We start from the raw sequence: 24,824 nt of genomic DNA on the forward strand, positions 1-24,824 counted from the left end.
TTGTTTTAGAGTCCACATCTAAGTGAGCTCCTATAGTAGTTCTCTTTCTCCATCTGACTTACTTCATTTAGCATAACGCCCTCAAGATCCATTCCTCTTATCACAAATATTTTTATTTCCTGTAGATAAATGCCCAGAAGAGAAATTGCTGGATCATATGGTAGTTTTATTTTTAATTTTTGAAGAATCTCCACAGTTTTTTTCATAGTGGCTGCAGTAGTTTACTTTTCTGCTGCAGTGCACGTGGGTTCCCTTTTCTCCACATCCTTGCCAGCTCTTGTTACTTCTTGTCTCTGGTAATAGCCATTCTAGGACACAAGGTGACATCTCATGTGGTTTCGATCTGCATTTCTCTGATGATGAGTGATGTTGAGCACCTTTTCATTTACCTGTTTGCTATTTATGTATCTTCTTTGGAGAAATGTCTGTTTAGATAAGGATATTTATTTTTATTAACATTATTGCTAACATTATTTATTTATTGTTAACATTATTACTGAATGTTATTTTTTCAATTAATTATACTCTGATCACAAATGATCTTTTTAAAAGCATGTATATTCTTGAGATTCAAAACAAATATTTTAAAAGAATGATATACTTAATAAAAATCGACACAAGTGTTTTATTTTAAATTATTATAATAAAAACAAAGACATTTAGAAGGTACTTGTCTCATTGTAGAAAACACAGGCTTTAAGCACTAAATGTAACTTCTCAAACTCATTGCCAGAATTAAAATTTCACATCACAAAAATGTTAATAACAAATATTAACATACTTAGTTTGAACAATAAATTAAACCCTGATTTTTTTTAAAGATTTTATTTATTTGATATATAGAGAGAGATCACAAGTAGATAGAGAGGCAAGCAGAGAGAGAGGGGGAAACAGGCTCCCTGCTGAGCAGAGAGACCGATGTGAGGCTCGATCCCAGGACCCTGATATCATGACCTGAGCCGAAGGCAGAGGCTTAACCTACTGAGCCACCCAGGCGCCCCTAAATCCTGATTTTTTTAACCAAAAAATCATGAACTAACGAAGGAGCAATAGAAAGTTAACGTTCATTTCGAAAAGAAAGGCACATCTAAACAAAACAGTAAAGCTGGTTTGTAGAAGGCAGCATTATATTCATACTGTTCTTGATCAGTCGAATGCAGTAAACTATTCTGGAAGAGCCTAAACTGTGGCAGTAATAGTTGTAAAGCAGGGCTGATATGAAGCCCCCCTTTAATGGAGTGTTTTGTTCCTGACGTAGATCGCTCACAGAAGTGTGCACTAAATGTACACTACAGAAGTGTCCCAACCTTCTGCATTCTGACACACAGGTTTCACTTTGTGCAGTCGTGGGTCATGTGGGAGCCCTCAGGGCCTTGGCCATCTCTCGGAGATGGCTCATACTGGGTAATGCAGCTCTCCACACCACAGGGACCAGTCAAAGGCTGAGCATGGACCCACTCAGGATTAGGAAGTATGCCTCTAAGGAACGATACCTGCCCTGTGTGCTTTGCTCCCGAGCTGGAAGAGAACCTGCTCCCTTGGGCCCCCGTGGCCACCATCCATATGACATCTAGGCTGGTCTTTAGCAAGAGAAGATAAGAACCGGAGATGCCAGAGCAAACTGCAAGATCACCACCGACAAAGTAGGGACTGTCAGGATGGTGAGCTCCTATACCCCACAAAAGTGGGAAACAGGTGAAGACCTGCATATGGATGCCAGGAAAGTGATAACCAAGAAGTCACAAATAGGCTCAATTTAAGACAGGGTCTCCTTGGTAAACATGTGGCCTTGGGAAGAGATGAGCACTCTAGCCAGGGAGCAGCCCAGCTCCATGGAGACATCCAACAGCTCTGTGACTGTTCACATTAAAATAATGGAAGCAGAGATTCTTAAGATATGAATTTTTTTTATGCCCTTTGCTTTCTTTGCACAGCTTTAGATAATATGGTGCTAGGAGGTAAGTCTTTATGAGAATTTTATAGTAGAAAAGCATCATGCATGGAGAAAAGAATCTGACCAACAAGCCAATATTCACAGGGCAGCCGTGACGATACTGAAATCATTTTTGGCTCCTGCTTGGATAAGGATCAGCACGCCGGCCATGACTAAGAAGCCCAGCATCACGTCCTGCACTTGGAGCATTCCACGCAGCACCATGCTCTTGTCAATGCTGCTTTATTACACTGGGCATGACCCAGGAGGAATCCAGACACAAGGGGTATGCTCGACAAGGACAAGCAAGGAGAAGTAAACAAGAAAGAGAAGCTCTGGGTGGGTCTGATCTGTAAGAGGTGTCCCCAGAATAAACCAAATACAATCACTAGCTAGTGTTTACACAGTCCTGGAGTGCAGCCTTCACTGCCTTTCTCAGCTTTGCTAGGGAAAATTCCAAGCCAATAAGAAAAAGGAAAGAACCCCAAATTCTCCTGATGTCTCCACTTATGCAATAAACTTCATCCTGTTTAGCCCTGGAATTTCCAAGTAACCACAAAGAGTGTAATGAAACATTGTAGGCAGTCCTCCTATGCACAGCCGGCTACAAATAAGGACAACATTCCTGTGATAACTGTGTTCTGTACCAAGCGGTGCAGTGCTGGGTTGTTGCATCTCTGGGCTTGGTCAGAATACAGGGGTTGTTCTGGCAGTCCGTCACATGCTAACATCCACAGCATACTCCTTTTCTCATTTTGTGAGATTTTGCTTGGACTTGGCCTCTTCCCCCACCCTCAGAACTGCTCAGAATTGACCCCTTCTTTGACCGATGTATTGTCATCAGAAGCGTGTTCTTCCGTATCTCAGAACAATATTCTGCCTTTCTCCCGTCTTCAAAGAACATCTCATCAAGCATGGCTCAACTTCTATTTTGATGTTGTGTATTTTCCACTTCTCTGATTGCCCTTTTTAGTTGGCAGAGAGCCACAGTCTTTTAGCAAAGAAGCCAGAAGAGCCAGACAGGGGCAAACCTTCCTATATCCCTTTCCAGGTGGCAGGTGACAGGGCTGCCTCCCAGAGCAGGGAAAGAGGATTGTGTTGGGTTGGAGGAGGGCCCTGGCCACCCATTGCCCTCTCTGGAATGCAGTCTCTATTGTAATATTATTTTTATTTTTTTAAAAGATTTTATTATTTATTTATTTGACAGAGAGAGATCACAAGTAGGCAGAGAGGCAGGCAGAGAGAAAGAGAGGGAAGCAGGCTCCCTGCTGAGCAGAGACCCCCGATGCGGGACTCGATCCCAGGACCCTGAGATCATGACCTGAGCCAAAGGCAGCGGCTTAACCCACTGAGCCACCCAGGTGCCCCAATTTTTATTTATTTTTAAAGATTTTATTTATTTATTTGACAGACAGAGATCACAAGTAGGCAGAGAGGCAGGCAGAGAAAGAGGGGGAATCAGGCTCCCTGCTGAGCAGAGAACCCGATGTGGGACTCAATCCCAGGACCCCAAGATCATGACCTGAGTTGAAGGCAGAGGCTTAACCAACTGAGCCACCCAGGTGCCCCAAAGAGAATTTTTTTAAAAGATTTTATTTATTTATTTATTTATTTATTTATTTGTCAGAGAGAGAGAGAAAGCACAAGCAGGCATGTAGCGTTATTTTTAATAGCAAAAAAATAATAGCGAAACACATACAGAAAGTGTGTTAAAACAGTAGGCATGACATGAGATTTTTTTACAAATTAAAATTTTCTTTATTTTGCATTATCAAATATAGAGAGCAGTTGTAAGAATATCCATCAGAATGTTGAAAAGGTTTTGACTTAGGCAGTAGGATTATAGGTGATCTTTTTAGTCTTTGTCCATCTGGATTTTAATGGTTTAATGCATTTGTTACAATGTACTTATGGATAAATTTTTCAAGTGTAAAAAGACAGCACTTTTTACTGAGTTGTTGAGCTGTAACACAAACATACCTAAAATGTAATCTTTTCATTACTTAATCCCCAAAACCTATTGTTTCTATTAGTGTTCTTTTCAAAGTGGTACTGTTACTAGTTTATGTTGTAATTTGGTATTTGCTGTCATCTCCTAGAAGAGACATTGTTCATGTCACCACTTAATTACGTGAAAGTTATGTGAAAGAATATTAGATATAACTGTATGATACAAGATAAGTTATACAGAAAACAATAGTATTCTGATGACACTCTTTCTTCTTAATTGTAGACTCTAAATTAATACTTAGTTGATGTAACATTATTATTCCAAAGCACTTTATTTTATATGTAGACACCATAATTACATTCCCCTGCTTTTCTGCTATGATGTCTTTAACTAGAAGACAAAAATCTATTTGGACTATTTTCTTTTTTTGGACTATTTTCTTATATTAGAATTTATTTTGTTATATTTATTTTAAAAAAGAGGAACAAGAATTATAATGTAGGACTATTTTGTCACAATCTTCTTACTAAAGAATTTAATTGAGCAGAATTTTTCAAACATTGCTTTCCTATTAGTGAAGCCAGACCAATTAGGAAAAGCTCATTAGAATTAGTAGATAGCTTCTTTTCTTGTGTCTTCAGCCTCTTTTTCTCTGCTGCCTTCTTTCCATTATCCTATATCATGCTTAAATTGTTTTAATTCTGGAAATAATTCCCTTGACCCTAAATTCTTTCCTCCAACAGCCCTTGTCATTCTTCTCATAAAAACATAAAAATAAAATATTTTTTTGTTGGCCCTTTTTACCCTCCCACTCCCATCTCCTTCTCATTCATTCTTTTATCTACCCTCTTCCAAGGGCTACTCCACACCTGCTGTTTCTGTTCTTCTTGTTTTATTTATTCCTCAGCACACTGCCTCCAGCTTCGGCTCTAGCATATATAATTAAAATAGCTCTCTGAAAGGTCACCAGGAGGGAATCACCAGACCCAGTAGTTATTTACCATTTTCTTTCTTGATTGACCTTTCTCTGTTTATCACTACTTCTTCCCTTTGGTTCCATGGTACCATACTTTCTTGCTTCTCCTACCTCTTTGACCGTTTTTTACTTAGCCATCTTCCCCTATATCAGATTCTTCTGCTTATTCCTTAAATGTTTTTCTTCATTTGGGTTCTTTCCTTTAGCCACTCACTGAATAGTGTTATCAACCCACATGACCTAAATACAACTACAGATTTTCAAATTCCAGATCTTTATCTCTTTATCTCTGACCGGGATTTCTAGACTGAGTTGCAGACGTGTATATCTAACTACCTTGTTGGCACTGCCCTCTGAGCAGCGCATAGACAGAAGGGACAGAGCTCGTAAGTTCAAAAATTGAACTCCTGTTGTCCTTGCGTACTTTTCCCTAGTCATCCAAATAAGAAAATGTATAATAATTCTTGACTTTTTCCTCACCCAATCTATGCATTTAATCACTAAGACCTGTTGATTTTTATCTCTTAAGTATTTCCTCCCTCTCAGCTGGCTTCCCTCTTGGATTGTTGCAATATCCTCTCTCAGTAATTGCAATGACTTCCTAACTTACCTACATACCACCAGCCTCCAACTCTCAAATCTACTCCCCACACTGCTCTCTGAATTTAGAATCTTTCAGCAGCCAGCTGTTACCTGTAATAAATTATAATTATATAATTTTATAATTATAAGACTTATAATTTTAGTTTTATTTATGTATATATTTATATGCATATAAAACTATGTATATATAGTTACTGTGAGTATGTAGTAGTCCCTGCATGATCTTGTCCCAACTCTTCTCCAGTATCAACAACACCCTAATACCTACAGTTTCACAGATGTTCTGTGTTCTCCCTCCTGTTACATTCTGGGAGGTTTGGTATACAAATGGAGCTTGTATTCTGGGTCTTTACTGACCCAGTACTTGCTTTGATTGAGCCATTTCTTTCAGGAAATCCTCCGTATCAGTTTCTGTTTTTTTGGGGTTTGTTGTTGTTGTTGTTTTCTCTTACACTGCTCAGATTCCACGGAAAAGATTTTTTTCAGTCTCTCTCTTGATATTAGCTTTCTTTTCTTTGCTTTTTCTTTTTCTTTAGTTTTTTTTTTTTTTTTTTTTTTAGATTTTATTTATTTATTTGAGAGAGAAAGAGCACAAGCAGGATGAGGAGCAGAGGGAGAAGTAGATGCCCCGAAGAGCAAGGAACCAACTGAAGGGCTCAAACCCAGGAGTCTGGGATCCTGACCTGAGCCCAAAGCAGATGCTTAACCAACTGACTGAGCCACCCAGGTGCCCCTGATAGTAGCTTTCTGCTAGGATGAGCTTTTGCCATTATCCTTTGAGCCAAGTAGGGGAAGATTGGGGGTCCACCATATTGAGTGTATGAACTTGCATTTAATCTCGTTTTCAAGTATGGCATCCTTGCACCCAATTATCCCTGATGCCTTACACTTATGCTTGTTGTCTTAAAGTCCAGATGTCCTTTCTAGAAAATAAATTTCCCAGTTTTTTAAATAAACCTCCAGAGTGTGGAGGGTCAGCCATCTGCTAGAAGGTGAGGAAAATGAATCTGGGTTATAACTACTTCTCACCAGATTTTTGAGCAGCCCCCTGGTTTTCACCTCTTTTCATCCACACTTTCAGAGGTGCTTGGTGCCTCCTAAAGCCAGGCCTTTTGAGAGTTCTGCTTTCTTTTTTTTTTTTTTTTTTTTTAAGATTTTATTTTTTTATTTGACAGAGAGAGATCACAAGTAGGCAGAGAGGCAGGCAGAGAGAAAGAGAGGGAAGCAGGCTCCCCTCAGAGCAGAGAGCCCGACACGGGACTCGATCCCAGGACCCTGAGATCATGACCCCGAGCCGAAGGCAGTGGCTTAAACCACTGAGCCACCCAGGTGCCCCCGAGAGTTCTGCTTTCTTAATCCGATTCCTTCTTAGCATTCCCCATGGCTGCCAAGAAGTCAGCTTTTTCACATATCATGTCTGTTGCCATTTGCCCATCTGCCTTCTAGCTTCTAAAATTTTATTGCTATCCTCTTCTGGCTCCTTTATCTTTTTTTTTTTTTAATCTTCATTCTGTTGTTTTAATAAAGTTTATTGGGGGGAGGGAAAACTAAATTATGTGTTCTTTGGTCCCTCATTTTGACCAGTCCTCCCTGTCTCCACGTCTTCGCACACGCTCCCCCTATCGGAGGTCCTGGACCTCTTCTGTGAATCCTTTGATACCATGCTCGGGTGACATGTACTTCTAATACTGTGGCCTCTGATTCAACAAAATTACTCCTGCTCCCCTTGCTTCTAGTTCTGTCTGATCTATTTAGTTAGTAGCACATGAGGATTATAATTATTCGATTACACGTAAGGCTCCTTTGCTAGTTATACATAGTAATTCTAATCAGATTTAACAAATTGCTGCATTAGTTAGAGGTCATTCTTTGATCAGTGTTAAATAATAAGTACTCTAAAAGTCATAGCACGAAGAAACTTCAGCTTGCCTCTGTCTGCTTTCCTAAAAATTTAGTTTTCAATTTCAAAACAAAAATTATTTTGAAACAATTTATTATGAAACGTGCATTTTTATAGAATATTGTCTTGCCACGTTTTTTTCCCTTGACTATAGATTTAAATTTAAATCAAAGTCGTACCAGGAAGTAGGAGTAGGACATGTGCAAGAATCATGCTCAAATTAACTTTTTGGTAGTGCTAAAAATATCTTTTTGATTTTTATTAACTACTTCTATGGAGAGAAGTTTGTGTCCTCATGAGATGTTATGGAATATACATTTAAATAGAAGGCTCTGGCATCCAATGTAGACAGAGATTTATTTTCTCTTATTTGAGGTAATGTGTACAAACTTAAAACATCTTGGCTTTTAATACAGAATGATCCAGCGTAACCATATAAAGATGTCACCACATTACAGTTTGGATCTCCTGAAATATTTTACTCTCTTTGTTCTTAAATGCCCAGTTCTATTTAAAATCAAAATGATAATACGCAGTGATTGCTGATAATACTTTACCTTTGGTTCTTCAGCTGGATTGATCTTGTGGTTCTGGTAGAATTTATCGAGACCCTTAAGATGTTAGCATCTCAGGGTTGGAAGAGAGCTTAGAGTCCCCCAAATCCAAACTTCAGGCCAGTTTACTTCAAAAAGCCTGAGATTGAGATAGCTTGAGCTACTATTATTGAGTAGCTACTTATCTAGTGACTGGATGCTTATACCTCTCTAAAAATCCTCTTTTCTTCTATTTAACTGCTCTTGTGAGTCTGTCTTGATGTAAGTGACAAACCATTCTGTTCCTGTTTCTGCATAGATCAGCCATAATTTTACACAGCCTCTTATTCGTTTTATTTATTACTTTTTTTTTTTAGTATAGTTGACATATAGTATTGTGAGTGTCAGGTGTACAACATAGCCGTTCAGTAACCCTATATGCTACAATGTGATCACCACAAGTGTAGCTACCGTCTGTCACCACACAACACTGTTGCATTACCGTTGACTGTTTCTTACACTGTGCCTTTTATCCCTGTGACTTATTCATTCTATAACCAGAAGCCTGTATCTCCTACTGCTGTTCCCCCATTTTGCCCATCCTTCCTCTCTGGCAACCATTAGTTTGTTAATTCTCTGTATTTATAGATTAGTTCTGCTTTTTGTTTATTCATTCTGTTTAAAGTTTTTATTTATTTATTTGACAGAGAGAGATAGAGAGAGCACAAGCAAGAGGAGCGAGCGGCAGGCAGAGGGAGAAATAGATTCACAGGGAGCCCAACATGGGGCTCGATCCCAGGACCCTGGAATCATGACCTGAGCTGAAGGAATGCTTAACTGACTGAGCCACCAGGCGCCCCATTCATTTATTTTTTAGATGCCACACAGAAGTATTTGTCTTTCTCTGTCTGACTTTCTTCACTTAGCCAAATGTCTTGTAGGTCCATAGATGTCATAAATGGCAAGATCTCATTATGGCAAAGTGTGTGTGTGTGTGTGTGTGTGTGTGTGTACGTACACACACCACATCATCTTTATCCATCCACCTCTCAGTGGACACTTGGGCTGGTTCCATATCTTAGCTATTGTAAATAATGCTGCAGTAAACGTTGGGGTGCATATAATCTTTTTGAATTAGTGTTTTCATTTGTTTGCAGATATATCCAATAAGGGGTTAATATCCAAAATATGGAAAGAACTTATACAACTCAACACCAAAAAACAAATAATCTAATTAAAAATAGGCAGAGGAACTAAATATGCATTTTTGCAAAGAAGACATACAGATGGTCAACAGATACATGAAAATATGTTCAACATCACTCATCATTAGGGAAATGCAAAGAGCCACAGTGAGATATAACCTTATATCTGTCAGATTGGCTAAAATAAAAAAGACAAGAAATAACAAGTGTTGGCAAATATGTGAAGAAAAAGGAACCCTTAGGCACTGTTGCTGGGAATACAAATTGGCATGCCATTGGGGAAAACAATATGGAAATTCCCCCAAACTTAAAAATATAAATACCATATCATTCAATAATTCCACTGCTAGGTATTTCCCCAAAGAAAACAGGCTTTCATTTTAAATAATGTATAGAAGAGTAGCTTCTACATAATGTATATGACTTGCCACAGTTCATAATTTATTATAATGCTGGCTCAAAATTGCAAGATTTTATTTTCATGTTTTACATTGTTTCTAAATTTAAAAAATGCAAGCAACACACAGGTCTTCAGTAATTATCATTTATCATGATCTTATTTATGACTGCCACATTCTACCAGAAAGAAACAAGGAACCAAAAGCTTGAAAGGAACAAGCATATTGATGGTAAAATGCTCATTCGTCTTCGGCACTTGGCGTATATAACACTTCATCATTGTGTTGTTCATCAAACCTATTCTGAATCTATTTTTTTAAAACCAAATATGAGTGTTTAAAGTTTAACTAAGCTTTGCTACCTAGGTGAGGGATCTAGGAACCATTATAGGTTCCTAGTGTTTTTTGAGGAGTAAAATGTAGATACAGCTGGAAATTACTGCAGGAGGGTACAAAGTTTCAGACATGAGCCAATAATGTTGAGCTATATAATTACATTTAAAAGCAAAAAAACAATTCTGTGGTCTATGAAAGCTTATATGTCTAAGTAGTAAAAGTAGAACTGGAAGTTTCTATGACCCTGGGCCATGATGAGGAAAAACTGTCTTCATGTAGGTAAATTTTACACTAATTTTGTCTAGCACCTTTGGGACCTACTCCTGATTATTATAGGTAGGAACCCAACTAAAAGATGCATAACACCAGATTTTAATTGCTATTAACTCTCACTTTTTCAGATTGAAGATTAAAAGGTTAAATTCCAGATGTATTGAAAACATCATTATGACCACCACTAATATCAGCAAGCATTTACTGTGTGCTTGCTTTGTGTAGAGGGATCAGTAATAGGTTTCAGAGTCCCTAGAGTAATTAGGTGGAAGAATATAATAGCACTTAGTACTGTTTTTATCTCACACAGTACAACTATTTTACAAATGAGGAAACTGGTATACAAAATAATTTCTCTAGGGCACCTGGGTGGCCCCAGTTAAGCATCTGGCCTTTGGGCTTAGGTCATGATCCTGGGGTCCTAGGATTGAGCCCTGGTGGTTGGTGGGGCTCTCAGCAGGGAGTCTGCTTCTCCCTCTCCCTCTACCCCTCCCCCTGGCTTGTGCTCTCTCCCTCTCACTCATTCTCAAATAAATGAATAAAATCTTAAAAAAAATTATTTCTCTAAATTCATCCAGCTAGTAAACAGGTTGAGCTGGAATCCCTGTAAGAATCCAAACCCCATGCTCTTATTCATTAAATCACCACATTAAGTCACAGAATCTTTTTGGAAAATGATCAGGAATAGCAGTGAGTTGCTATCCTAAAGTACGGATGTCAGTAGCCTGAGAATTTCACTTCACCTCTAAGCACGGGGTCAGCCAACCACAGGTTCTCTTTCTGTACCAGTTACCCTGTGGTGAGACGAGTTCAAGATGTGAATAAAGATTCCAGATGTCAAGTTTGGCAGGATCTGATTCAGGCTCACTCAAGGCTATTTCTTACCTGTTTCAGGAACAGCATCTGTGGCAGTAGCGGGCATCCTTGCGGCTCTTCGAATAACCAAGAACAAACTGTCTGATCAAACAGTACTGTTTCAAGGAGCTGGAGAGGTACCTGCTTATCCAAGGCTTACATTTCCTTAAATTAATGAATAGAGTTTATCTTAATTATTCATTAATTAGAAGTTTGAGATACTTTCAGATTTTTAGTGTTTTGCAACTATAGGTTTATTTGTTTGTTTTTTTAAGATTTTATTTATTTATTTGACAGAGATCACAAGTAGGCAGAGAGGCAGGCAGAGAGAGAGGGGGAAGCAGGCTCCCTGCTGAGCAGAGAGCCCGATGCGGGACTCGATCCCAGGACCCTGATATCATGACCTGAGCTGAAAGCAGAAACTTTAATCCACTGAGCTACCCAGATGCCCCCCAGCTACAGGTTTTTTGAAAGATTCCCCAGTTAAGTATTGAGGCATATTCATTTGTCTTAGGAGGCTTTAGTATAGAAGTATAGTGATACTTTCCACAATCTTAAATTTCTAGAGATTATCAAACGGTGGCATGGTATTTTGTTTTGCATATTTTGCAGGAACAAAAAGTTTACATTTTGTGATTTTGTATAAAAACCTGTAAGTAGGGGCACCTGGGTGGCTCAGTGGGTTAAGCCTCTGCCTTCGGCTCAGGTTGTGATCTCAGGGTCCTGGGATCAAGCCCCGCATCGGGCTCTCTGCTCAGTGGGGAGCCTGCTTCCCCCTCTCTCTGCCTGCCTCTCTGCTTACTTGTGATCTCTGTCTGTCAAATAAATAAATAAAACCTAAAAAAAGCGCGTGGAAATATTTAAGCTATTATATTTGATGCTTTTAATATCTTCCAGTGGCACCTATGAGAGTTTTCTTAATTTGACTCACAAGTGAGTGTGTACATATGTAACTACATACAAGTTTTTAAGAAAAAAATATTTGAATTGGAGACTTGTTGTGCATTGTTCACATGCAAAAGAAGCAAACATTTACAATTGCTGGAAGGAGATGGCAGTGAGGCAAAAGTGGGCTGTTTTTTGTTCTCTTTTGTTATGAGTTAATCATTTGAAAGAAGAAAACTAGACTCCAGTGATAATTCGCCCCCTAAAATAGAAATTAAAATGTCAATTGAGTTTGAGCTTCTTGTGAGAAAACTGCCCAGATCTGTTTAGAATTATAGAATGTAATGAATGAAGAAATACTTTTGTGGTTATATAAGAAGCTTCAGATTTTTAAATTGAATATGATTAAATGTATTATACTGGTAGAAATTGTGTATATTGTGTTGGTTTTGATTTTACTTGGTCTTAAAATGAAATATGCAAAGCTAAAACTTAAATGCCAAGATATAAACATGTCAAAGTATTCAGAATGTAAATTACAAGTTCATTTTCACATCAAAATAAAAATCAAGGCTAAATTACATCTTATTAAAATTCGAGGGTTTTTTTGTTTGTTTTTTTGTTGTTTGTTTTTGAGTTTTTTATTCGTGTGGCTGTTACATGCTGTATTTACTTTTAGTCAATTTATTTGGGTTCAAATTCTTTGAATTTCCAGAGGGTTTTTGATGAATGGTACAGGCCACTTCTTGATACTCAGCAGGGCAGAGGTATTCATGGTTGGGTGATTCAAAAGTGGTGCTTGTTTGTCCCTGAAAAGGTTTTGGATGTTCACAGATTATCACAAAATTTATCAAATACCAAAGAAGTTGATTCCTTTAATCTTGCAAGAGATTTCACAGTACTTTCTTTGTCCAAATTAACAGAATAAATAAATGCTTAGGGACAGAGAATTTATGTGTTTTATTCTGTTGCCTAATTGGTCAAGTTCCCATCCAAATGACCAGGCTTCATTCTTCAAATTCAATTAGAGGAACTGGAGCCCAACAATAAACAATACAGTCCAATAAGCAAGGCTGACCAGGCCATTCTTTTAAGCTCAATATTTTCTCATTGGAGCAAATCTTAATTGCATTAACAGGATTAAAGTAATGACAGTCAAGGATATGACTGCTTTATCTGTAGCTAAAGAGCAAACCACATAATAGTGGTTCTGTTGTGATAAGAAGAGTAAATAATTGGTCATTAGCTTACTCCAAAATGTGACAAAAATACTTTGCTCCCAGTATAAATGAAGGAATATAGCTGTTTAGGTCAGTGGAGCCATTTTGTTCTTTCTTATTCACAAAGATAAAATGGAGGGAAACGTAACTCTTGAGAAGTTATTATGTGGAACAGCTTTTCAAAGTTTTGTTTTCATAATGTCCTTCTCAGGCTGCCTTGGGGATTGCACACCTGATTGTAATGGCCATGCAAAAAGAAGGTTTACCAAAAGAGAAAGCCATGAAGAAGATATGGTTGGTTGACTCAAAAGGATTAATAGTTAAGGTAAGAATTTGACATTTCCAACTGAAGAAAAATTAATGTGCTATTCTGGGTGCCAATCTCAAAGATTACTACTACTTCCACTCATCTTACCCCCAACACTGTGTTAAAAGACTAGCCATTATACATGAATGACCATGTCATACAATGATACTGATACTCTTCTGAGAAAGAAGACTGGCGTGGCTACAGAACCAGCCTGTGAAGTATGGGGGCCCCTTACAATTCTGTGGGTTGTCAGTGCATTTGAATCAGTTTCCAGATGAGGCAGTTTGATGCTGAAACACCTAGGTTAGCTCCTTTTATTAAGGGCTATCTGTCAAATTGCACACTAGCTAGGAAAAAAAAGAACAGATGATGAAATAGCTACTCCTTTGCCTGCTACTTTCTCTGGAATAAATTCTTGAGTGTTTGAATGGGAATTCTGAGAACCATTTTAATAAATGGGCTATTCAGTGTTAACTACAAGGTTGTTTCCCAGCTCTAATAAAGATAATAGGACCTACTTCCTAGGTTATTGTGAGAACCAAGTAAGACTAGGTAGGTTGACCATATTGCTACATAGTTATATGGCATTCATATTACATATACATTAATATTACTTCTAGTTATAAGGCATTAATATTACTGCACATTAAGCGCTCTTCCTTAAACTGCCAGAAAAAAATACTCGTGAATTCCCTTTCTACCTGAAGGTGAATATGTAAAATAACCAGTGATCAGCATGGACTTCTGGAATTTAGTACAGAAGCAAATGTGAAGGTGTACAAACTTTCTGGAAAACTGGCTTTTATGTGTCCAAAGCCTTTAAAAGTTTATGCTTTGAGCCAGTAGTTTCCATTGTAAGAATGTATTTTATAGAGATAGAGATGTGCACAATGTTTTATGGGTTTTTTTTCTTTTCTTTTTTGAAGTTTTCATTTAAATTCTAGTTAGTTAACACTCAGGGTAATATTAGTTTTGGGTGTACAGTGTAGTGATTCAACACTTACATACACCTGGTACTCATCACAAGTGCACTCCTGAATCCCCATTATCCATATCACCATCCCTCACCCGCCTCCCCTCTAGTAACCATCAGTTTGTTCTCTGTAGTTAAGAGTCTCTTTCTTGGTTTGCTTCTCTCTCTTTTTTTCCTTAAATTTCTCTTTTTTGTTTCTTAAATTCCACACACGAGTGAAATCATATGGTATTTGTCTTTCTCCAACTTACTTATTTCACTTAGCATAATACTGTTTAGCTCCATCCATGTTGTTGCAAATGGTAAGATTTCAGCCTTTCTAATGGCTGAGTAATATTCCATTACATATACATATACATACTTTCTTTAAAAAACTATAACATTAAAGACTTAGCAATATAATGTTACATGAAAGAAGGAAAACACCATGTTATATGTTATTATTTTGTATTTTAAAAATTGAGTTGTGGGGTCTCTTGCATGGCTCAGGTGGTTGGCTCAGGTGGTTAAGCAGCTGTCTCTCGATTTCAGCTTAGGTCATATCTCAGGGATCGAGCCCCATGTCAGTCTCCACGCTCAGTGGGGAGTCTGCTTCAGATTCTGTCTCTCCCTCTTCCTTTGCCCCTTCCCTACCTCTGCTTGCATGCATGCACACACACTCTCTCTCTCTCTCCAATAAATAATAAATCTAAAAAACATTGAGTTGCATATAAAATTATGGAAGTAAATGTATAAAATATATATTAGTTTAAAACATATTATTTTTGACGCCTTTCTGTATATTCCAAATTCTCCTAAGCAATTATGTTCTTTTAAAGCTAGAAAAAAGTTTTAAACTAATGTAGACAAATTTTGCCTTAGTAAAGAGTGTATGCATAACTTTTTGTGGCAAATGAGTATAAGAAAGTAGATAAGGCAGGAAGTACTTTTACAATATCTCCTGAGAATCAAATAATAATCATTTTATTAATTTCATTAACTTGAAATGTAATTTTTTATAATATAAGAAAAACATAATGTTTAAAATTTTTTGGCTTAAAAACTGCTATAGCTTTGAAGAATCGGCACAAATAGAAAAAGTTATACATTTTGGGCACACAACTTATATCATGATCATGAAATGAGATTTGCTGAATGAAATTGCCTCTTGGTCAGGCATCGTACTAGACTCTGGGACTCAGTAAATCCCTTGATCTCAGGAGGTTCACAGACTAGTGGGAAAAACTGAAGCTGAAAGTTATGTCTCTATGTGAAAGTGTTCTAGAAATATGTTCTTGCTACCAGGGGTGCCCTGGAAATGAAGTTCCCAGCTGCACTGATGAGAAGAATGGGCTTGCAGAGGAGGGTTCCTAGAAAAGGTGTTGCTTCACCTCAGTTTGAAAGGAAGAGTTAGGAGTTCTTGAGGCTCCACAGATGTCTTAAATGTCTCCTATCTGAAAGTGAGACAAAGGAAGTATTATGGAAATTTCAGTAGGCGATCTTGGCTGAACCTGCGATCATGTCTTTCATCTCTCTGTGTCTTCAAAGCCTTGCATAGTGTCTAGCACATAATTGGCAATAAATATTTTGTTAATAAATGAATTGATTGATGAATGGCCTTCCAGGCAGAGGAAGAGTATTTGCTAAAGAAGGTATTTCACTATAAAAGACATTTAGGGCTTAGATTTGAAAGGAAGCAGATGAATGACCAGTGACAAAGACTCTTCTAAATCCTGACAATGAACAATTGAAGAAACTTATGCAGAGGGGGTTAGTGTCTTGTCACTCTAGGCATTGTGGAGGATGGATTGAAATGAGGGAAAACGGAGTAAAGAAAACTAGTTACAAAGCTGTTGTAGTAGTAAAAATTCATTGGTGCCTGAAATAAAGCAGTGATTATGGGGGGTGAGTGAAAGACATTTTATTCAGTAGATGTTTAGCAAACAGGATTGGCATACTTCGTAACCGCTAAATATGGAGGGAGGAATAGGGTAGGGTGGTATAGGCAGGAATCTAGCAGGACTCCTTGGGTGTCTGGATAAACGATGCAGCCATTACTGGTAGAAAAGGAATAACGAAGAGATCATGTTTAAGAGAAAGATAATGTGATTCAGCTTGGACATAGCAAGTTAAAGTTACCTTTGCAGATCTCATGGAGATGTCCCCTTGGCAATTAGAGGTATAAGACAGACGCTCAGGATAAGGGTCTCGGCTCCTGGAGATAGAGATTTTGGGAATATCTGCATGTAAAAAGTTGGAGACATGGAAAAAAAGATATACAAATTACATTGTATTTAGGGATGTAATACATGTAAATATCTTTAAAAAAAGTGAAAGTCTGTGACTGTAGATTTATTTTGTGATTTCTAATGATATTTTTATGTGAAATCTTTATAGAAAATATACATATTTTAGCATCTCAAATAATTTAATATAGATTTACTGAAGTGAGACTCCAAATTCTGTGGATTACAATACTTGGAATAACTGTGACGTTTGTTGCCTAGACCTAATCAGTCACTCTTACCTCATGTCTTTTACTTGCCAAAATAAAGAACTGCATATATTCTGCTTGTCAAGATAAAGTTACATTTTAAAAGATTGTTATATATTTAACAGCTTATGTGCTATTTAATATAAAAGAAGCATGAAGCTTCAATTAACCACTTTTTAAAGACACTTCACTTTTTAAAGACATAAAACCAGAAACTAAAAAGTATACTGTGTGGTTGCCTCATTTATGGAGTTCCATCATCATCAGACCAGGTGATAATTATTCTGGCAGTGAAATGGCATTGGCAGTCTGCAAGGAGGGCCCCGTCTACAGATGCAGAGAGGGGCCCAGTTCAACTCTGATAAACTTATCACCTGACAGCAGACCTGGCCAGTGCAATGGGGCAAAATATCCAAGCAGGCATGGATTCTAAGAGAAGACAAACGAAAACCCTTGTGGAAGAAGTCTTCTAGTGTCTGTGTGTAGGAAGGAATAAATATTTATCAGTAACAATCCATAGTTAATTTTTTCTATCTATCCTGGGCCATGAAATGCTAATCCCAAATCTTGAGGTCTTTGCTACCTATCCTTTCCACCCACACCAGAACATCTGTGCTTTTGAAAAAGGTAGTAATTCAGTGTGGTTAGCTATATCTTCTCTCCTCTCCTAAGAATCAGCACAAAATAAGGGGTAGGGGAGATTGAAGAAATAATAACACTCAAAAAACAAATCTCAGCTATCCATAATACATTTGGTATAATTAAAGACTCTTTAAAAAAGCACACACAGGATTTGGGATTTCTACAATTAGAAATGCCCATGTTCACTTTGCCAAAAGAAGGCAAAAAGCATTTCAGTAAGGGATCCTGGAAGTGGGAATGAATAGACAAGAAATCTTCTATATCCATATCCAGCGGACAGGAGTAGCATAAAGAATATGGACTCCAAATCAGATTTTGAAAGAAGGAAGAAAATGAGCCATTGGTGCGGAAAATAGAAGTCTGAAGGTGTAGGCAGTTGCCTTAATACTGCCAGACCTAGAGGTCCCATTCCAGTAGCGTCTTCATCTAAACCAGTTCTTCAAATCGACTTTGAAAATGGTACAGCAGTTACTTGAGAGACCTTGCTTTTTGTCTTTTGATTCTTCTGTTTTTGGCAAGTAGAGGCTTTCAGTAGTGCTAGTATTACATTTCATGATTCCTGGCCTTCCTAAGTCACCAGAAAGAATCAAGACTTTGGGGGAGAGGCTGTGGGTAATCTGTGTTTCTTACTGGGTAGATGTCTTCTGGTCAAGATCTGGCTTCGGCTGGCTGGAAGCTGCCTGTGCTGTTGCTGTGATTCAGAAAGCAAAGTGTTCATGCTGAAATCATACACCTTTGCCTTTCATACAGCGGTTATCCATCTTCTTTGTGATTTGCTTCTCATTCCAGGAAATTCAGGAGATTTAAACCACATTAAATATTTTTCACTGTATGTAAAGTTGTCAGTCAAAAAAAGCCGTACTAGAAATCTGTGATTAATAATTGGTTGTTCTACAGCTTTTCTTCTTTAGTAAAAGAAAAAGCATTTTGTATGTTTTAAAAAATATATCACGTATCTTTTTTTTTTAAAAGATTTTATTTATTTATTTGACGGAGAGATGACAAGTAGGCAGAGAGGCAGGCAGAGCGAGAGGGGTGAAGCAGGCTCGCTGCCGAGCAGAGAGCCCAATGTGGGGCTCGATCCCGGAACCCCAGGATCATGATCTGAGCCGAAGAGAGAGGTTTTAACCCACTGAGCCACCCAGGTGCCCCATCACGTATCTTTTTAAAATGCATCTGGTAGAAATCTGATAAATCAGTTGGTGCAGTGATTCTCAAAACTGGTCATCATTTTAGTCACCTGGGAGACTTAAAAAAAAAAAAAATTGGGGCACCTGAGTGGCTCAGTGGGTTAAAGCCTCTGCCTTTGGCTCAGGTCATGATCTCAGGGTCCTGGGATCGAGCCCCAAGTCGAGCTCTCTGCTCGGCAAGGAACCTGCTTCCCTTCCTCTCTTTCTGCCTGCCTCTCTGCCTACTTGTGGTATCTGTCTGTCAAATAAGTAAATAAAATCTTTAAACAAACAAACAAAAAAAATTCACAGATTCCAGAGCCTCGTCCTGGACTTAAATTAGAATATCTGAAAGCAGGGCTCAGGAATCTCTCTTTCCTGAGGTGAGTCTGGTGCTCTGGAAAGTTCGGATCTGGCTCACTTTCATCACACTGTCCTCACCACTAATCCAAACTGTTTCTATAGATGGAGCAATCAACATCCATGGAAGTCTCAAAGGACATACCCTAGGTCATGTGTGAAGGGAAGAGCCTAGGGCTGCGATCCTGAGCCTTAGTCCCATGTTTTCTCTCTAGCATTTGTGGATGGTGTTTTTCTGTGTCTCACTGGAGAGCTTTTATTTACTTTTCTGAATATCATGAAAAGTTTTCAGGAGTAACATAAATTTATTTGCTGTTGGTTATTAGAATGCATTCTGCTCCTAGTGATTTATTCATGTCCCTAGCCAATACAATTTATCACAAATTAATGCTATATTGACAGCAATCAATGAAAATGAATAGATTTCCATTTTTAGAGAGATCATATGTGAATTTATTTTAAACTGTATACCAGTAGCAGTTTGGATGTATTCACCTTATCATGTAGTTTGTCAGTAGTTGAATGGTCAAGAACTGGTTGTTTTCTCAGACTGGGAGCACCAGATGCTCTCAGCAAGCCTTCGCTGTGATTCTTCTCCTGATTCTTCTACCTCATGCTTTGGGTCAGGCCATTTTTCCACGGATTGTGTGGAATCTTACTGTTTGGCTAGCCTAAGCACTTTTTAAAATAAACAAAGCAGTGGCGTGTTTTCCTCTTTTTTAGTCTTTCCTATTCCTATTCTATTGATAGTTCTGGAAATCTTCTAGATGTTCCTTTCCCTTACCATCCTTTCTGTGGGGATTCTCCTTTCTACTCGAAGTAAACCACAGGGGAAGACTGATCATATTTTACTGCTATTAAAGAAGAAAACATGATAGTAGAATGCAATAATAAAACATTTAAAGCCAGATCTAGGAAGTGTGGTCTTCCTTGACCATATTCAACATTGGTTATTCCAGTGCAGTTTTCAGTTCTATGGTATACAGAGGGGAACAAGCCACTAACTATGATAGGGAAGAGAGATGGGTTCATGTAGAAAAGTAGATTAAAAAGATCAGGGTTCCTCACTTGGGAAAGGAGACAGTGTGATTCAGTATCTGTTTTCAAATACACAAAATATTATTTTTTAAAAGATTTTATTTATATATTTGAGAGAGAGAGAGAGGGAAGGAGGGAGGGAGAGCACAAGTGAGGGGAGGAGCAAAGGCAAAGGGACAAGCAGACTCCATGCTGAGCATCAGAGTTCAGTGGTGGGCTCGACCACAGGACCCTGAAACCACGACCAAAGCCGAAACCAAGAGTCAGATGCTTAACAGCCTGTGCCACCCAGCACCACCCCTACGCAAAAGATTATTTACGGGCAATGATACAAAATTGAAAAAAAAGAAATTGTATTAAATTGCAGGGAGCAAGAATTTGGGAATAAAAAACAATAATTGTTTAAGTATAGAGAAGTGGTAGAATTTACTTTGCTATGAATCTTGAAAAATTTCTTGATTTTAATGTTTTGCTCATTGGCCTTCCCAGAAGATAAGGGTTTGACAAGGCAGTTTCTTCTTGATCATATATGTGCTGTTTTCAGATACTAAATGAAGAGGCTACTAGCCTAAAGGTACGGATTGGTTAGATTTTAGGTTAAATTGTTATACAAGGAGACCCCAAAATATGGCAACTTATGTAAACATTTATTTCTTTGTCACTTAATAGTATGGAGGTAAGAAGAAAAGGGGCATCTGTGTATCTATCATCTATCCCTGGGTACAGAGAAGCTTTCCAGGTCTCACTGTTCCAGCTAGCCAGGGAGAGAGGGTGGGGAATGGATGGGGCAGGGATTGGGGGGGTAGGGATGGGGACAAGGTAGCTGGGTCAGAAGTTGAAAACATCACTTTGACTCCATCCTTTTGACCAGAGAAAGTCTTATGCCACTCTAGGTTGCAAGGAGTCTAGGAAAGAGTATCCACCTGGGTAGTAATGTGATTGACTAAACTGGGAAATTTTATTATCAAAAAGGAGTGAATGAAGAAAAGTTGTTTTTTTTTTAAAGAGAGATTGTACACCTAAAAATGTAAGATTTCATATTGTGTTTTCACAATAATATAATTAAAACAAAAACAACAACAACAACAGGAGAACATGAGGTACCTGGCTGGCTTAGTCAGAATAGCATGCAACTCTTGGTCTTGGGGTTGTGAATTTGAGCCCCATACTGAGTAGGGATTACAAAAACAGAACTTAAAAAAAATAAAATTAAAAAAGGAGAGCATGACTATCAGTGGACAATTAGGATTCTCTACCATAGATGAAAAGTGTTTCGGGATTTGGATATAAAATTGATATGACCTTTTCAGGGGGTGCCTGGCTGGCTCAGTCACTGGAGAATGTGACTTTTGATCTAGGGTTTGTAAGTTCGAGCCCCACATTGGAGGTAGGGTTTGTAAGTTCAAGCCCCACATTGATCTAGGGTTTGTAAGTTCGAGCCCCACATTTTTTTATAAAAATAAAATCTTAAGAGAAAAAGTAATATGACATTTTCAGATACTATACTAAATTTATTGAATTATATTTGCATAATGCTCACATTTTGTCAGGTGGAAAACAGAAAAGACCAGTAGGCTAACCCTCTGATACACTGTCTTTTCTATGAGTTATGCATTTTCCCAGCAGCTCTGAAGATTACATAACATTGTGTTGAGGTGACTCTAGCCAGTTTGGAGTAGTTTGAATAATTATCCTGAGATCTTTTTCTGTTAGAGAACATAGCACACATTAAAGTTCCCTTGTCCATAAAAACATTGTGAAATACAAATCTCTAAACCTTAGAAGAAGTAGACACATGGGGCGCCTGGGTGGTTCAGTCCATTAAGTGTCTGCTTTTAGCTCAGGTCATGATCCCAGAACCTTGGGATGGAGCCCCAAGTTGGGATTACTGCTCAGCAGGAAGCCTGCTTCTCCTCTCCCCCCTACCCCCTGCTCATTTGCTCTCTCTCTCAAGTAAATCAATAAAATCTTTAAGGAAAACCAAAGAAGAAGTAGACACAGGGCTCAATGTTCAGGAATAGCTGTAATGCGTGTCTGCATTAGTGAGGAAACTGCTGTAACTGCGGCCTGAGAATCAGTCTCCACCAAAACAGGAAAGCTGCCAAATATGGCCGCTATGCAAATAATGGCTGCTCCCACCACCATTACTTGGACCTCACATGTGGGTGCTGGGCTAAACACTAGAGACTCCTGCTTTTGCCTGAAAACCAACAAGCACTACCACAGGCTTGGGGAAGAGCCATATGGCCACTGCTTCATGATGTGCATTGTCTCCCTCAAAGTCCTTTGAAGGTACCTCAGCTTGGTGACTGCTGTGTTGAAAGTAGAAGCTCTAGCTGCAAGATCTCATTTAGCCCTTTAGCCTCAGGTGTGCAGGAACCGTGCTAGAAACAATGTGGAGTGCTATAGCATTTGCCATGTCTAGCCACGGGTAGATGTTAGTCTAAGTTCTTGCCTTTATACTTGAAATTGAGTATATGCATTTCTGGGAAAGGGCAATAAGCCAAAACACATTGTGTTTAGTTTAGAATGCTGGAAGCTAAAAGTTATTATTCCCCGGAAATATGTCTCCCCAAGCTGCAACTTTATTTAGTATCTGTCCTAGAAATTTCATTGTCGTGAGAACAAAAATAGTCACGAATTTTAGCTTATACTATTTCCAGAAATAGTTCAAAAATAATTTAGTTAAATACTATAACTCTCAGATGGTTCCAAGTTCTTATTCCTATCCAAGACCAGAATTTTTCTTTCTTTTCCAATAATGCAAGATTTTTTTTTTTAAGATTTTATTCATTTATTTGACAGAGATAACAAGAGCAGGAGCACAAGCAAGAGGAGTGGGAGAGGGAAAGCAGGCTTCCTGCGGAGAAAGGAGCCTGATGCGGGGCTGGATCCCAAGACCCTGGGATCAGGACCTGAAGGCAGATGCCTAATAACTGAGCCACCCGGGTGCCCCACAAGATTATTTTCTTGGCCAAATAACTAAGCAGTAATAAGAGCACTGAGGTACAGATAGATTGTAAAAGCATTACTTTAAATCATTTCAGGAAAAGGAACCTCTTATCCCCAAAACAACAGATAAGAACAATGAGTAGAAAGAAATGATGGAATGTATAATTGAAGTTAAAACTATCCCCTGAATCCAAAGAAATTATCCCCTGTCTCACTCAGCTCTTGCTGAGTTATCAAAAGCCACAAAATCTCAGTGACATGCAACAATAAGGCTTATTTCTCACATACGTAAGGGCTAGGTGGAGTAGCTCTGATAATGTTGGCCAGGTGGCTCTAAGTCACAGGTTGGGTGCAGGTCTTTTTCACAAGGTTTTCATCCTCGATGAACCAGACAACCAGACGGCTAGCCAGGTGACATACTTTTAAAACACAAGTAGCAAAGGCATGAGAGAATAAGCAGAAACAACAATTACTCTTAAGGCCTAAGCTTGGAAATGGCACACTCTCATTTCAGTGTCCATTTTATTGACCAAAGAAATTGCATGTTCAAGTCCAAAGTCAAGGGTTTGGAAAGTATAACTGCCTTTTGTGGAAGGAACTGTCAAGTTACAGTGCAAAGAATGATGACACAGGAAATGGATGATGAGGAATTGGGACCTGAGTCAAAGTCTGAATGATCAAAATATTTGGAGGGAGTTCTGAGGTATTCCCAAATGCCTGTTTTTTTTCATTTGTGACTAATAAATTATCATTAAACCTGGCCTTTGTTTATATATTAGGATAATATTGAATTAATCTCTGTAATTGAGATATGTAAATGAAACAGATTTCTTGGCTGAGAAGCTAAGAGAGATGAGGATAAGAGCACCAGGTAGCCCCTCCCCACAATTTGGTGAGAGTTATAAAGATTTCAGTATTGTTGTACATTTCTTTATATTATTAAAAGGGAATTTTTAAAAAAAATCATGTCTCACAAATACAAAAGAAAAACTGAGAATATTTAGTGTTTACTCATGAAATCAGTCTAGGTTTGCATAACCTATTTTTTGTTGGACCTTCGACTAATTCTGAAAAGTCTATGATAATAGATAGATAGATACTGAGCAATTTGATGCTTCCTAATAAAAGTGGAAACTGAATTTATTTGATGCTTTTGACTTTTTCTTAATGAACAAGATGAATGAATGTACTCAATTTAATATTACTGGAGACTATAATGTTCTCTCAAGTGAATATGAAACAGTAAGCTTCAAATTTTGTTCTGAATAAAGTAAGATTTTTTTATTGATGTTTAATTGACGGATTATTTTGTGTCAGTTTCAGGTATACAACATAATGATTAAAATTACTGTGAAGAAGAAAAAAGCCATAATTCCAACAGTTATAACTTTGGTACATTTCTTACAGTTATCACCTTTAGTCATTTCTTAGTTCTAAGAGGTTATTTATCTTACGTTTTCTTCTGAGACACTGAAAAATAATGTTAACGCTAACTAGAAAAGATACCTGTATGCCCATGTTCACTGCAGTGTTTTTACAGTAGCCAAGAGAGGAAGCAACCCAAGTGTCCATTAACAGATGAATGAATAGATTAGGGGAAAAAAATGACGTACACACAAAATAAAATATTACCTTCGCACTAATTTTAATTATGACTGCAACTAACATTGAGCTCTTGTTAAAAACTGGTGCGTGCGCGCATACACACATACACACACATAGTAAAACCTGGCATAATCCTAAGTATTTTTTTTTTTTTTTAAGATTTAAAAAATTTATTTATTGTAGGGAGGAATGCGCTTGAGCAGGGGGAGGGGCAAAGGTTGAGGGAGAAGAAGA

The 24,824-nt window shown here is 38.1% G+C and overlaps 1 protein-coding gene and 1 pseudogene across 2 annotated transcripts in view; one reads left to right on the forward strand and one right to left on the reverse strand.

Annotated features, from left to right (window-relative positions):
- Window positions 1-24,824, forward strand: part of ME1 (malic enzyme 1) — a 199,469-nt gene that overhangs the window by 154,699 nt on the left and 19,946 nt on the right. For both annotated transcript variants that reach the window (XM_046006618.1, XM_046006619.1), the window contains 2 exons: window positions 11,003-11,100; window positions 13,280-13,393. In XM_046006618.1, the coding sequence (XP_045862574.1) occupies window positions 11,003-11,100; window positions 13,280-13,393 (212 nt within the window). The remainder of the gene's footprint in view (window positions 1-11,002; window positions 11,101-13,279; window positions 13,394-24,824) is intronic.
- On the reverse strand, window positions 1,480-5,298 carry LOC123941523 (annotated as a pseudogene).

This window comes from Meles meles, chromosome 5, assembly GCF_922984935.1.
Source record: "Meles meles chromosome 5, mMelMel3.1 paternal haplotype, whole genome shotgun sequence".
Taxonomy (NCBI): Eukaryota; Metazoa; Chordata; class Mammalia; order Carnivora; family Mustelidae; genus Meles; species Meles meles.